The sequence below is a fragment of the Necator americanus genome, chromosome II (assembly GCF_031761385.1).
Source record: "Necator americanus strain Aroian chromosome II, whole genome shotgun sequence".
NCBI classification, from domain to species: domain Eukaryota; kingdom Metazoa; phylum Nematoda; class Chromadorea; order Rhabditida; family Ancylostomatidae; genus Necator; species Necator americanus.
In genome coordinates this window covers 31856493-31872519 of record NC_087372.1, presented here as the reverse complement: position 1 = coordinate 31872519, position 16027 = coordinate 31856493, and the positions used below count along the sequence as shown (strand labels likewise).

Genomic DNA, 16027 nt, shown 5'->3' with positions numbered 1-16027 from the left:
ATGACAAGGATATCCGGAACTTGGACATGGTGGTCTACCCTGATTTTGTTACTACTGCGGTTTACCCACGGTGAAGACGATATGGACACGTTAAATATCACCTCTTTCACGGATGCTCCACTGACGACCACAACAATATCAGGCCCCGTTTCTGCTGATAAGCTAGGTTGGAAGGTTTTTCTTGAAAAATTTTTATCTTTTAGATTTCTCTTTTTTTGGAGCTGTGGAGATTCTTGCGATTACCAATTCCAATAGTTGCACCGCATTAGAAAAGATAGTTTTTTTTTTATAAATCAATAGACGTAGATTGTTTTTAAATCAACAAATGAGCATTTTGGAATACTATATTTTCACCACGTTTTCCTCACAAGAACAAGGATCCTTGAATTCTTTTGCAAGAGTTGCTTTTTGAAAAAGACATTCGAATCATCACTAACTGTTGATTATACGGCTAGATTACCACAAAATTGTTATGTTAAGTAGTAAAAATTCTATATATTATTTGTGAGTGTTTTTGTTTGGGGGAATTTTGTCTGCAAAACTTTTTTTCCAAAAGAAAATTTGTGTCCCTCAGTTTGCTGTTCTTCAGGAGTTCCTCGATGTGAATCAAACTATGACTGTGTTCATAATGGGCTGTGTCGTAAGGATACCGATGGCTATGGTAGATGTCTTTGTCCAAGAAGTTGTCCACCATGTATGTACCTCTTAATATCTTACTTTTCTCTTTTCTCTTTTACGGAAATATATCCTTTAATTTCTCAGACATCCCAATGGACTGCATGAAGCAGGGTACTTCTTCATATTATCGTCTCCGGCAGAGGTATCGGCATGAGTTACCATGCGGGGTGATGGACACTAGTTATACGAAGAAGTACGATCTACCTAGTCCTCAATGTCATCTGGTTAGTTTAGTTTCGCCTTACCGAACGGTTTTTTTTAGAATTCTTGTCCTTGCAATTTTTATTATTTTCTTCAAGTGTTAATATGATTCAACCGATCTACTTCATTTATTGAAGTTGGAGGTTCAATATGATATCCATTTCCCGTTGAGTATTTGGATTTGCCAGATTTTCCTAGAAATCAGTATACAGTCAGTCTACGTTCCAGATGATTTCTAGGAAAGTTTTATATTCATTTCTTTTCTTTTCTATTGCACACCGATTTTGAACCCTTTATCATTTTTCAAACTGATTTTTGATTTACAATTACTTGCTCGGGGAGAGAGTTTTCGATTTGATTATGTTTAAAATGCTTTCTACACCTACACCTTGATCTCGATTATTCAAAAATATAATTTTTTTCTAGTAAATCTGTTAGTTTCGTATGTTTCTTCGCTTCTTATTTGCCTGTCTTTCTCATAGAAGCGAAGAACTATATCCATTATTCAAGCTGTACGACTTTGAGGGCTACTTTTAGAATAACAAGCATAGGATAGTCGAATTGATTGTTAAAATAATCTTTAAGATGTTTACCTAATTACACAAAGAAATTTTGTCAAGCCTCTTGATAAAAGTATTAGTATTTTTCAAATCAATGAAAAATCTTTCACTGTCACTGTTCTGCTCTACGCTTTAAGACATTTCACATTGTAAACTTTTGTTGTTCTGCGATCGATAATGACAATATCATAGTTGGGTATCATTCATCTTATCACTGGTTCCAGACTAGTTCTTCAATGTTGTGTCGATAACATATAGTAATAGTAAATTGGATGATTCATTTTGAACGAAAACGTGCTTTACTAGCCTAAGAAGATTATATATACCTGAAAATGAGGTCACCAACTTTTCAACTAACATTGCCCCGAATTTTGAGTCGTAGGAGTCAAGAATTTACAAGGTGGGACAAATGTTGCTGACTTTTTTGGTGGCTATCTTGTTGATTGAAACGTATTTCTTGTTCGATGAAAAGTAGAAAAAGAAAGAAGAAACTTACGGAAACCCTTATATATCCCATGTTAAACGTTGGATGTGTTGCGTACATTCACATTGAAACACTTCCGGTGAGACATGAATTGGTCATGTCTCGGATCGGTTTGCACTATCTGGAACATTCGTATTCTCTCGTACATGTGCGCGACATAGTCTCCTCAAGTCTCATAATATTTCTCCTATCTCTCACAAGATAAGGAACAATTGTTCCGACTCGTTCACATCCGAGATCTCTATGTATCAGTGTCAGAAGTGATAAGATTCCTAATCGTAAGCGATGATTAATGTTTTCATTGATTCCAGGGTCGTTGCTCATGCCCACCGATGTTCGATAACTGGAGAACCAGCGACTCACCGGTATTAAATCTGCTGCCAACCAAATGTGACAGACGTAAGCTTAAAAGCTGTTACATCTTATGAAAGACGAATTTATGGCAGTAGCATGGAATTCGAAAAAAAAAAACTGCAGATTTTCCAACTTCGAATCCGCATGAAATTGCATTTTCGTTGGAAAAAAAAAGCTTCAGCATAACATGGAAAGAATCTGCATAGTATTTAAGGTGGGGAACTTAGGAAAATAATGAAACATAAGTTTCTGGCATCTGCAAGAAATTTAGCTTCAAGTTCGCCATGCTTTTTATTGCATGAGCCAGAAGGGAGTAAAAAAGTAGAAGTTGTGAAAGTTGACTTGTTCACTCACAGTTTTTATGAGATCCGCATCAGTTTTAAGCAGTCAGTCCAGGTGTCCACAAGGGTTAAGTTTTCACTTTATGCTGTATTGCTGAATGGATCATTTGCATTGTCCTTCGTTTCGATTCAGTTTTTCTTGCGATGATGAAATAGCACTATTTGCCCACCCTTAGAGAGGGGCACTGCTGCTGAAATATGTTGGGGGATATTGCAGCATTGCAATGGACGTTTGCTGTTGAAATTTGATCTTTGCAGAGGTAGTAGTGAAGTGCTGTTTTGGGTAAAGAATACATCAATCACAATTCGGTCGATCGAATGTTTAAGGGCATGTGACCTCGATGACTTGTTGAGCATTGTAGCACTGTGGGTGGTGACATGTCGGTGAGTGCTAGATGAGGGGTCACGGTGCCATATGTCGGGTTTTACGTGCGTAATGAATACGTTTGCTGCTTAATTTATGAATAGAACTTGCACTTTCCACCAGTAGCACAGAGAGTGCTCTTTAATGAATTGTTGAACTTTCGTTTTCTTGGGGAAGGAAATAAACTTATAGACGGTCTGTATGGCTACTACATGACTTACATGGCTTAATCGGCGCCGTGGTGTTATCGCTTAAAGCGATTACACGCATCTTCACTGGGGTGTGCCTTCCTTGAACCTGAGCTCTGTCCAACTTTCTCGCTCTCTGCGAAAGCTTGCACAGAATCAATCCATTCGTCGCTTTTCCATATCCTGCGAAACCTGTCTCGCCTGAACTGCCTATCCACGCCGAGTCTCTTTAGGCCCTCTTTCACCACCTCAGTCTAGGTCATTCCATTTCCGTGAAACTTCTCTCCCAGGTGACCTGCTCTAGCTTGAATCCGACAAACTCCTCATAACACGTTGAACTAAGCGATCTGCTGGTCACTTCAGATATGACCAAAGAAGCGAAGACGATTTGTTGTGCTCGCTTTCGATGGCAGATAATGCAAGATGTTGATACTTTCCACGTTATCCGCCGGTACACCACATCGATTTCAGCGCAAAGATCTTCATTCTAACATACCCCAGGCCAGAAGTAGCCAAGCAGCTTCCCTTTCGTGCAATCAAATCTCTTCATCACCGTGGGCGGTGCTGCCCAAGTCATGATGGGACGCACTGCGTATAAGCTGACTCGCAACTTGACTTCGAGAGGGAAGGTAGTCGTCGCTCATGACTTCGTTGAGCAGTTGAATGTGTCTCACAGCTGCCGTTGTTCTTGAGCATACAACCCAGTTACCAAAGCTCATCCACGAGTTCGATCGGCTGCCTATCTACGCTGATTCCAGTTGGAGATCTCGAGGAGTAAGCAGAAAGGCATTTTACATTCGTATCTCTTTAGGCTTGGTTTCTTTCTACCCTGGTATTTGCAAAGATCAACTTAGTTCCAAGCAATCGTCATTTTTTCCTTTAGTAAATCCATCCCAAGACGAAATAACACGTTGCAATTCGCAAGAAGTTGAAATACCAGCTTCTTGCAAATTGCGAAAAGTTTGATTGATTGATTGGCATTGATCTGATGTTCTTATTTTGATTCAACACTGCTGTTGCGGAAGAATAAAAAATGAGAGTTGTATGTATCTCATGTATCGTCTTACATTTCCAGGAGAACTGGCTGTTCTGGGTATAGCATACCCGTCGGATGCAGTGTACAAAGGCACAGATGTAATTCTTTATTGCTGCGTGAATATGGATCCTCAGGGACTGATTGATGTGGCAGGGGTTTGTTTTGATTTTTTTTAAAGGTTTTTATTATCATGGAGGATTATCGTAAAGATTTTTGTGTTTGCTATTTGTGCAATAAAAGCTTTGATTTTCATACACTTACTTTAACAATATCTAATTTTGGATTCTAGGTACTGTTTGTGCAGAACACCACCGTTGTGCGCGAACCTACAAACCATCCATTTCACCATGTAGGTTTCACTATTGGTGATTGATTATCACATTAATACAGAAATTCACATCCAGAAATTTTAGATGACTGAATTCGAGAAGATGAACACACCGTACTGTTGGGAGCTGGAAATTCGAAACGTACAGCTATCTGACAGTGGATCGTATATGTGTCATGTCAACGCGAATCAACAACCGTCTGTCAACTACACGATAGAATTTCAAGTGAAAGGTGAGCATCCTACCGATGTTTTCTTCTTTGCATTGTCCCTGATTTTTTCCCAAGGTATAGGAACTTATTGCTGTTTACTCTTGTTTACATGTTGAAGTTTTTTTTCCATCATTTACCTACTTTCGAATGTAAATTTGCTTTCATACAATTTAATCTCGACTATTGTCGTCTTGTAGAACGTGAAAGGCGTCATCATCCTTTCTCAAAAAGATCGAAAAAGGTTATGAGACCACCGAATGGTAAGTTTGATGTTGTGGGTGTGAACGAACTCAGTTCACAGTTACTCTTGTGTGGGAGTTTCTATTTTTGTACTGCATGAAGTTTTTATTTATGATTATTTGTGAGCATCATCACTGCTTCAGTTGTGTGATTTTAGTTGTAATGGAGTGTCACAAAGTGTTCGCCATCTTTATATTGTTCCTAGGGATCAAGCAGGCGTTTCTCAAAATCCACTATTTGTTCTATTTATGCGGAAATGAGAGCAGTATTGCATGTGTTCTTTTCCAAGTTTTATTCCAACTTTCTATGAAGCTTATCTTTTCTCCTGAGATTTATTCCTTAATGATAAGATAAGATTCTCTTCTATCCTATCAATGGATGTTGGGACAATTTCTCTGAACAATAATTCGTAAATCATATTTCGATTTATAGTATCGAATGCTTGGTCCTGGTTTTTGCAAAGTGTGGCTCACTTTTCAGTGTCTTTGTTTTATTCTGCATGATTTTCTGTAATTTTACATCTTATGCTTTACATTGCAGCACCAAGAACAATCCAGAATCTTACAATTGTTACTAGTGACAACTCCGCGAATGTTAGTTGGGATGTGCAGCAAGGACCGCAGCTTAAGATTGGCTTGAGGTCTAATACTAGTACTTTCTTTAACTTCAATGTATAAGAGGAGAGTGCATAAATGTTTAGACTTGTACGGCGGACTGGATTAAATGGACAGGAGGTATTTTCGCAGACGAATGCCATTTCTCCTGTGACCATTAATAACCTTCGTGCGGCAACACCGTACAAGCTCTTCGTCACCGTAAACGATAGTCAGACAGATCCATTTGAAATAACTGAGCTTTTCAATACTGCTGAAAGTAGTAAGTTTATTTCATTTCCTCATTTTATTTAGATTTTGAATATGTACATTAAGTCATTAAAATAATACGTAGGAAAATATGAAATCTAGTCTTTCATAGTTCTTTGTGTTCCATTTTTTTTTTACTGTGAATGAAAAAAGAGTAATAGAGTTTCTGCTCAAATTAGTGGAAAAGTCTCCATTTTTTTACGACTTGATAGGTTCCAGTAGTTAAGTGATGCTTGAAGTCTTTTTTCTTTGATGCTCTGTGAAAAAAAAATCGCTAAAATTGATCGACCGGTTTTTTCACCCGTCGTATATGTCACTGATGTTTTAATTATTTTCGTGATTTTGGAAATTCCATTATTGTGATTGCATTAAATCAAAGAAGTTAGCGGACTTTACAAGAATTTGACATATAACATTTGTCCATTCTGCGCATTATTCTCCGATCTTGCACCGTGCTTTTTCACTTCCAATTCTTTGCAGTGTTGCAACGAATTGATTTTTGTTTTGCAAATTTCTGGTCAGCTCATATGAAAACTTTCAGTTTATTCCTACAACTTTTTCCATCTTTTCTATTCCATCTACGAGAAATAAATTAGGCATCTAAATCCACTAACTAGAAAGTATACTAATTAGACGTTTTTCCAGAGCCTCATCCGCCTAAATTCGAAGATGTGCGTGTGCTAAACTCAGGATCGTCATTGATTTGTGAAGTGGAGTGGAGGGCACCTGCTTTAACCAATGGGCGCATTAGCCGTTACTATGTGAGTTCTAACGATTCGAACGAGTTTTATAAGTATTGTAATGGATTTTTTTCTACTTCTCTACTTTAATTTATTAGAAATTCCCTGGCAAACTTTACTGGGGATTTGGAAAGAAAATTGCATCGTAAAATGCAATTTTGATTGTTCATACAATCAATTGAGCGATCTATACTTCTTTTTTGTCTAATGTGTCTCATTTCAGGTCAGAGTACAGGGAGCCGTTCGCCGAATGCGCCCAGGAGGTCCTTTGGTTGCTGATGATTTTCCGCCACCCACCGATGAGGAGAAATGTGCTAACTGGGATGAAAGAGAAGACTCATCTCATGGAATCAATCCAATTGAGTTCACCACAGAGTTCCTCTCCTGCAAATACGGACCGTTGAAGGTAGGAAGTCTAGATAATGTAATCAGCTGATTTTTTTGCGTCTTCAAAAATAACTGAATCAATTTGTATAATGATTGAATGATTTTTTGATTAATTAATGTTCCAGCCGAATCGGAACTATACAATCACTGTCTGGGCTGAGAATTCAGCTGGGCGCTCGTCGCCTTTGGTGTTTCCTAAGCACTGTATCACTAATTACGCTCAGCCTGATGTGGTAAGTTTTTTTTTTTAAATTAGATAGTATATTTATTGTTGTAAATGTTTCCACTTCTTTTTGGACGTCACTTTCAGGTTGAAAAACCAATAACATCCACAAACTCCAACCACACCTCGTTCAATCTGGCTTTTAACGCTAAACCTGATGACACCAATGGGCCTATTAGGTAGTTTTTTCTTCACAACGATATTTTTGCATGCTCCTATCATCCAAGGAATTAGCATAAGGAAAGGAAGACTTTATTGTTTTAGTTGTTACTATATTGGGATTGTGCCACTTCTGAAAAACGTTTCGTTGGAAACGCTTCCACCGCCACAAGAAATAGTTATGGACACTGTTTCGAAGGTAATTTTCTGGAAATTTTTTTTTCTAAGAAATGTTTTTTAAGTCAATTTTCAGCCGTATTTTGATATTATTTTCTCTTTGGACATCTCTTCTTTTCTGTTTCGATCTTTTCTAATTACAGGCTTTCAACAACAATCTACATCCCCTAGCAGCTGAAAAGAAAAGATTTTTTGCGTATATTGCTGAAAGTTACACTGAGTACCCCGTAGATACAGTGATCGGAGATGGAAGAGGCGTAGCGGGGATGAAACCTTGCAGCGTTTTGTAAGTGCACTACTTTTATGAAGAATTTACGAACGAGTTTCTGTTTTTTTTTTTTTGTTGATGTTTGTTCTTTTTAGGTATCTCAGCCGTTATAAAGCGGAAGATGTTGTTTTGCGACCTGGGTTGAAGTACACCGGTTTCTTGATTGTGAGAGTTGATAAAGACGACAAAGAGGAAGTGCAAGGAGGGGCACAATATGGTCGAGTGTGAGTGGAAAGTTGTTCTTTTTCGTATTTGTTGTTTATTATATTTGTATGAAGTTCATGAAATGTCTATGAGAAGACTGACTTCTTGAAGAAACTTCTATGAAACATGTTTGTGTTAGCATTTAACTGTTATGCTGGAAATGTACAAACCGATTTCTCACTTTATTTTTGCTTTCATTTATTTTATTTTATTTTTTGCTGCCAAGCAGGGAGTTCCAGCGTGCCATTCAATTCGAGCACAATAAATCTACTCATGATAAAGTCACTTTTTATATGACATAGTTGTGATTGCTGGATTTTTTCTTTGTAGAAGAAGTGTAGATGTTCAAAAGTGGTGATCAAACGGAATCCATAAGTTTTGTGACTGAGGCTGGATTTTGTATCTCTAAGACTTTTCTTTTCTTTGTTACCGTAAACTTATGAGAAAAAAGACGGATTGTGATTGACGGATCGTGAGGAATCCGGTTTTTTTTCTTCACTGGTCTAGGGTGAGGATCTGTTTGTGTTCTTCTGTGTTCACCATTAGAATGGTAGTTCCAATGAAAACACAGAAGAACACAAGCACAATTTTCAACGAATTGTCGCACAATTTTCAACGAATTTGTTGCCACTCATAAGCTTATATTGATGCAAGGAGTGAGGCGGTTTGAGAAGAGTTCTGCTAATTTAACATATTTCTGGTTAGAATGCCAGTTGTCGGATTGGAAGGATGCGGTAAAAAAGCACATCCAAGATGTTACAAAACAAGCAGTAGAAAAAATCTTGAAGTGATTGCAATCATTCAAGCAACCCTTGCTATGAAGTGCAGAAGCGGCTGTTCACGTTAATCAAGGATTGACAGGAGGGGGTTCGGGAAGGAACATTGGCGATGTAATGCGAATTCATCATTATAATGACTATTTTTGCAAAAAAAAGAACTACATGAAAAATTTTTTTCCTAGAGAAGAGTGGTAGTGAAAGTAGGACATTAGTTTACGTCCGAACCTCCCTGCATCCGTATGAATATATTTGGTATCATCTTATATTATTTTCTAGTATATGAATTACATTTCAGCTTGGATCCATTGAGACCGCGATCCTATCGCCAACTTCATCTTAGCGGACCTGCGTATGGCTTCAGCGGTTATTTCAAGCCAGTATTTCTTGAACCAGAGGACGGTAAGCTCTTTAAAATAATTAGAGGTGCTAGAAAAAGTCTAAGTAAAAGAAGGTGAAAATGAAAAGTTTGACATGTTGAAATTTACATCTGTTTCGTTTTCAACTCTCTATATTTGTCGGTATTTTTGAAATCTTTTTCTTCAATTCGGACATGTCGCTTTTCGAACTTTCTTTCTCTCTCCCCTGCCTCTGCTCTCCTCCGAAGAAAATTCTGCGACAGCCACTGAAAGTTTCTTTTTTCTTGAAATTCTCCTAGGAGCGAAATTTCCTCTTTGCTGGTTACAGTGCTCAAATATTGATTGCTTCTTGTATTCCTACTTTTTTGTAGTTAATCACTGGAGTGCATCGAGTTCTAAGTTATGACTGGAAATTTTGAAAAGTAGAGTACTATTGATTTAGTGTGCAAGTCTACTAATAGAAAATCACAAATTTAAAAGGGGTTTCTTGATCCCATCTGAAAGAGTCTCTTAGTCCCATTTAAATACTTTCCTGATTGTTGTTATTTATTGAAGAAGGAAGCGTGCTTGGAACGTTCTTCACCGTCTTGGTTCCGCTGTTGGTGTTCTTAACAATGGCCTCGGTGATGGCTCTGTTTGTTCTGCATAAGTGAGTTGTTCGCAGAATTGTTTCGATGGATTTTCGTAATACTCCTACTTCCGTTTCAGACGTGGAGAGGTCTCGCAGTGGTGTCACTGGTTGTGGATGTCCAAAGAATCTTCAGTTGGAGCTGAACGAACGCTTCTCAGGCCCTCGTCCTACCATGCTATTGCAGTTGACGACCTACCCTCTGAATACCTCATGAGACACCGTGACTCTGACTTTCTTTTTGCTCAAGAATACGAGGTCAGAGTTATTACAACTAAACATTAGAAATTATACCTTGTAGCTAACGTAATGTATTTTGTTCTTGCATAAGTAGAATATTGTTCAGGCCCTTCCACATTATAAACTTGACGCTGTGGCTAGTGCTAAAAAAGAGAATGCTTGCAAGAATCGGTGAGCTCTTTCGTCTAATTGGATTCCTAATTCCTTACTTTTCAAAAACTATTTGCAAGTATCATCGTTTTTTAAATAGAATTTGTCGTTTTTTTATTGGGAAAATATTTCAGTTTCACTGGTTTAATTCCAGGTATAACGATATTCGTGCCTTCGATGCTACTCGCGTGAAACTGCGCGTAATAAATGAGGATGAAAATTCAGACTACATCAATGCGAACTTCGTCAAAGTCAGTTTTTTTAACGTCACAAAAAGAGATCCCCTCCCCTTGAAACTTTCCTTGTTTTTTTTTTCTTTTTTTTTCATGGAGGACTTTTTTTCAAATCGGTTGCTTGTACGGTATTTTTGCGACTAGGCTTTATGTTTCTTTAGCAGTGGATTAATTCTCTATTGTTACTCTTCATTTTTAGGGTTGGGATGAAAGAAAAACATTTATTGCTGCGCAAGCCCCACTCGATACGACAATCTCGGACTTTTGGAGGATGATCTGGGAACAAGACGCCAGACTTGTAGTTATGGTTGCCAATTTATTTGAGAAGAACCGGCAACAGTGTACAAAATACTGGCCTGACGATCAGCCAACAAGGTGGTTTCTAGTTTTAATCTTTATTTTAATTATTCAGAGATTGTTTCTACTTTTATGGGCGGAATAATTATGGGTTTTCTTTCTGTTCTAGGAATGCCTCTATGTTTTCTTACCTTGTTTTGTTCAAGAGACATCACACAACTTTGTTCTTTATGTGTTCTTACAAACAACAATTACTTTATATTCTATTTATTGTTTTTACCTATTTAATACATCCAAAAAAATATTTCTTGGTCTATTTTATCCCTAGTAATTGATAGTTGATTCAGGTATGGGGATCTTTTGATAAGTCCGCGAGAAGCGTCCTACTTCGCTGACTATGCCGTTCGATGCTTCGATGTGGAACCAGTAAATGAGCGATTCAATAGGATGTCACCCGGGGCTAGGTAGAATATTTGTTTTTTTTTTTCCAAATATTTAGAGAATAGAATATTTGTTCTTTCTCTCTTGTTCTTTCTTTCTCTTTCCTTTTTCTAAACGTGTTAACGTTTTTGTTTCCTCCTTCAGATCCGATGTCGGATCAATTGAATCAACACCTGGTTCGGAATATGCGAATGTGCCATCAATGCGACATTCTAATGGCCACGCTGAAACTTCGTTTGTCGGTTCTGGAAATGGTTGGTAACTAGAAAATTGTATTCTGTTGTATATTTTATTGCGTATTTTTCTCCTCTTTCTTTTTATGGATGTTTCATTATTATGGTGTAGTTCACCGTCGTTTTTTATATGGTTCTTATTTCCAGCTCGTCGTGTGGTACAGTATCATTTCACCAATTGGAATGACTACAAAGCACCTGAATGCTCTACAGGGCTCTTACGATTCGTTAACCGACTTCGTGAATTGCCAGAGTTCAACGAATACCCTGTTGTTATACACTGCAGGTACAGTACATACCGTTTTTCGGACAAACAACGCTTCTTATGGGGGTGCATGCAATATATGGAACAATAACACGTTGTTGTACAGTTGTTGTATTTCCATCTCTCTTATAGAACCATAGTAGTATTAGATTATTTTACGTATTGTTATTACTTATTTTTGTATGATTATACGCACCAGCCCTATAAAAAATATTTGCTGTCGTCTTTTTTCTAGACTTCATGATGAAGTCTCCCTTTTCTGTGGGAGCTTTTGTGTTCAGTTTCTACTAGTTATTTATTTCTATTTCTACTATTTTAGTGCTGGAGTTGGGCGAACTGGAACTTTCATTGCAATTGATAGTATGCTCGATCAATGTGCTGCTCAAGCAAAAGCAGACATCTTCAACTTTGTTGCTGGTCTGCGGAGGCAACGCAATCTTATGGTGCAATCACAGGTAAACCTTCATTCTTAGTGCATTTTTCACTCCACCTCGCATGGAGATATTTTTTCTACTTTCAGGAACAGTATGTGTTCATTTATAAAGCGCTTGCTGAATGGCATCTATTCGGCTATACGGATATGGACGTAGAACAGCTCAAAGAGCATTATCAAACATTGATCGATCCGGGAATGAGGTACCCTATTTTTTGGTGCCGCTTCCTATTCACGCGATTCTTGGAACGATATAATATTTTTAGGAACCGAGTTTCTTCATTTAACGGCGGCACGAAGCTTGTCGCTCGTTCCGACGCTGCACCTACGTCAGGCATGGAAGCAGAGTTTCTGGTACGTCTATACTTAGTTGTCTGGAAAAAATTCTTCCATGTTTTTCACACTGCTCTACTCAAATCTGCAGTGCGTTCTGCAACGGAACTCTTTTGCATTCGCGCTGATAAGACTTCATATGGGAGTATGTTCATTTGTTTTATTTATTATGGTTGCAGAAACTCGAACGAACTCTGGAAACACCAGCGAAGAGTTCATTCGCAGCGAAAGAAGACAACGTGATGAAAAATCGCTTTGATTCAGCGGTACCATATGATCGTAATCGCATAGTGCTAAGGGCCTCAATAGGGTATGCCGATACCACATACATCAATGCCAGCTCTCTTAAGGTACAAAGAATTTTCGCTTCGAAATTATCTCATAATCTAATCGCTCGAATTTTAAATCCGTATGGAGTTACTTCAGGGGTATTTCTACCCATATGTGCTGGCTCAAGATCCTGTCAGTGAAAATACTGTTTTTGATTTTTGGCGTATGATCTCGGAATTAAATGTCACAACATTAGTAATGCTTTCAAACGAGGAAGACTGGAGTCCTTCCGAGAAGGTTGGTCGTCTAGAAACGATTACTTGCTGATTACAGTTGTCGAGCCACTGAGTTGTAATTTTGCAGTACTGGCCAAGTGAGCTCCACAGTACTGCCGTTTACGAGCGTCCTCCATATCACGTGACAGTACAGCTTAATGGCGAGGAACATTTTCCCTACTTTATCACCAGAAAATTGAGCTATCGCATGAAGGTATTAGTTCACTGGACTCTTTCTTCAATTCCTATTAGTAACTACGCTGGAACGATGTTTGTTTGTTCTCAGGAGGACACCGCCTCTCGTAACGTTGTGCAGTTTGCGTTCACCTCATGGCCATCGTCATGTGTTGTGCCCACCTCATCGGAGTCTCTTCTTTCGCTCGTTGGTCGAGTTCTCGAAAGACAAAGTGGGCTGCCTGATTCAGGACCAATTGTGTTACATTGCAGGTTCGTTGTGTTCTGTAACAGAGGAGCAAACGACATTGCCTTTTTTAAAAATTTTTTTTTTCAAAACATTGGCTAAAAGAAGACAGAAATTCAGTTTTTTTTTGTTTGTTGCTTAATTAATTTAACGACTGTTTGAAGGAACTTGTAGTAAAATCACCAACATCGCAAATATTGAAATGCATTCCAAAATAAGCTAGATTGTCTGTAACTGAGTCGCCCTTCCGGCTTTCTTTACGTAGATTGTGGGTGCAGTGAGCAGTGTTGTTTGAGAAAAAAAAAACAATTTGAAAAGTCAGGTTTGCTTGGAAAACTAGTCAGTGTTGTGTCTTGTCTAACGGTTCAACGATAACTAGTTCTGATGTGGTTTGAGGGCTTGATGTTCTCCTTACAAGCGTTCGAGAGGAAATTCATGTAGTGACGGAAATTGTTTTAATTTGAAAGTCGAAACTGACCATGAGAGATCATGGAGCTCTACTGACCTCTGATCAGAAAATTCCACAGATTAATTAATTAGTGGAACATCTCACTATTCGTTTTATTTATTGTGTTTGTTTGGATATTCAAGATTAATGACGGGGCATTTACCTCACTGTTAGTGATTCGCTACAGCAGTTGAAATGAAGCCCTACATCTTTTGTGAATTTTTCGTGTCAAGAATAATATAACCGCTCTTTTTTTTCAGAAACGGCTCTTCTGAGACGGGTGTCTATTGTTGTATTTCTTTATTGTTAGAGCGGCTGAAAGCAGAGCAACGAATAGACGTTTTTCAAACAGTAAAAGGTCTCCAAAACCAACGGCCTCTCATATTCTCAAAACTGGTATGTGTTTCTCATTTTGTAATTTTATAATCATTATATAATACGGGTTTATTGCGTATTACTTTGTTCACGCTTGATGCATAGTTTTGCCTTCAATTTTACGATCTCTCGTTTTAAAGAGCTACGTTTTTTTTGTAGTTGAATAGATGGCTTCGTGTTTGATACCCAATGATAGGGGTGCAAAAGTATTAACTACCTATATTTAGGATTTTCTTAGTTCACTGATTTTAAGTGTTTTTGTGGTATATGACTTTTTGTTTTTTTAACTGTTTTTAATATAAGTGACAACAAACTACGACTGTTTTCAAGAATATACGGAAGCCATCAGACATTATGTACCTTAGCATCTCCGTTGTCGCTCCTCATTTCACCTCCGACAAAGAAAAACTTCTGTCAAAATGATTTTGAAGAATAGAGGAACCATTTTTTTTGCATGTATTCCAAGAATGACTACTCCAGAATATTCCATAAGTTGTTGTTTTTAAATAGATAATGCGGAAAAATTATGCATAGTAAATTCTGATGAGAATGCTTCACTTCCCTACCTAGAACGAGCCCAGCCATTTTGCCAATTCATCTTGTTTTAGGAACATTATGCGTTCTGTTACCAGGCCGTGATCGATTACATCAGGTCATCTCGATAGTATTTTGATTTTGTCAGGTCTTCCGTAGATTTCGATCCCAGTGGAGGTTACAATTCAGCTCGTATAGTTTGCAATATATGTCCATTTCTTGTTCCTCTAATCCCCAAATCTCTAGTCATTACATTTTCTTAAACATATGCGCTCATTCCACTATCACTGCTTCTCTAATTCTCACTCTAGCGCTCTCTTGCCATGTTTTATTACTGACTGCAGTCTTTGTTGGAAATTCGGGTGATATCATTTAATTATTTTTAATTTGTTTGGATTTTGTTCGCTCATTATTGCACTGTGATGTACTGTATGTTCTAAGGTGATGCTTACTCTCTGAGCGAATTTTTTTCTTCTCATCTCATTGACATACAATTTTTTAAGACCGTTCTTCGAATCTTTGCTAGGCTAGTCACAAAATGGTCGCTAAGTATGCATAATTTTATTTTTCCCTTATGCTATTTTATTTTGAAAAGTAGCCATGAAAACCTTAACTATTGCTGTTGTTCGATTCGAACTCTACGCTTAGCTCCATATACATATTTGTAACTCGAAATAGCTAGTGACGACAAAGCCCTCGGTGCTGTTTTTGACGTTTGCCAAGGTTGTTTCAAGCTCTTGACCCGACGCGGGTCGTATGCTACTATGTTCGTCCTATTTTTTGCTGCATGCATTCGACACAGCCTCATTATTGTCTCGCGTTTGTTTGTAGTAGGCATTAGTAGTTCACACCTCCCAGAAACGTGTATTATTTCGCAGTATATGGTGTACATACTATTTTAAATAAACGAGTCGAGAGTAGTTTTTCTGTTTCGTCTCAGTTTCTTAACCACTTTTTACGGGGACCTATTTAGATCTTAAGGCATAGCGCGTATCATTCACAAGGATTTTTTGGTACGTTCATAAGACGTTTCCTTTGTAGATTTTTACTTTATTTCTTTTATATCCTTTCGATCTGCTCATTCTTTAAGTATCCATCAACATTTTTCTCTCTCGTATTCGCTTCGATCCGTAAGAAAATCGAGAAAAATGTCTTTAAGAAGTCCCAGCCTAAGAGCCGTTCGTCCTCTATCAATAAGGTATTTTAATTTTTTTTTCAAGGCCTCATATGTTAAACTAAGTTCTACTTTAAAATATTACTAGAAGAAGATATGATTAAACTATTCCCTGCCATATTTTTGTTCTATTCA

General features: G+C 37.8%; 1 protein-coding gene across 3 annotated transcripts; it reads left to right on the top strand.

The window, feature by feature from the left end:
• RB195_020114 (uncharacterized protein) lies at positions 1-14849 on the top strand (the record flags this gene model as incomplete). 3 transcript variants are annotated; one of them, XM_064188273.1, is made up of 35 exons in its annotated part: positions 1-166; positions 590-694; positions 763-902; positions 2235-2322; positions 4246-4361; positions 4496-4555; positions 4620-4767; positions 4944-5006; positions 5527-5626; positions 5687-5862; positions 6495-6610; positions 6813-6995; positions 7102-7209; positions 7287-7378; positions 7464-7557; positions 7679-7821; positions 7899-8027; positions 9082-9185; positions 9698-9791; positions 9851-10028; positions 10117-10181; positions 10315-10411; positions 10593-10768; positions 11038-11154; positions 11276-11385; positions 11512-11650; positions 11949-12084; positions 12150-12265; positions 12329-12416; positions 12575-12745; positions 12822-12962; positions 13029-13154; positions 13227-13387; positions 14070-14205; positions 14793-14849. In XM_064188273.1, 35 exons carry the CDS (start codon positions 1-3, stop codon positions 14847-14849), a joined length of 4239 nt encoding a protein of 1412 aa, XP_064044154.1. The 3 variants fall into 3 exon arrangements, with proteins under 3 accessions (XP_064044154.1, XP_064044156.1, XP_064044155.1); XM_064188275.1 differs by having other exon boundaries at positions 82-166; XM_064188274.1 differs by lacking the exon at positions 4944-5006 and having other exon boundaries at positions 82-166.
• Positions 14850-16027: the final 1178 nt, after the last annotated feature.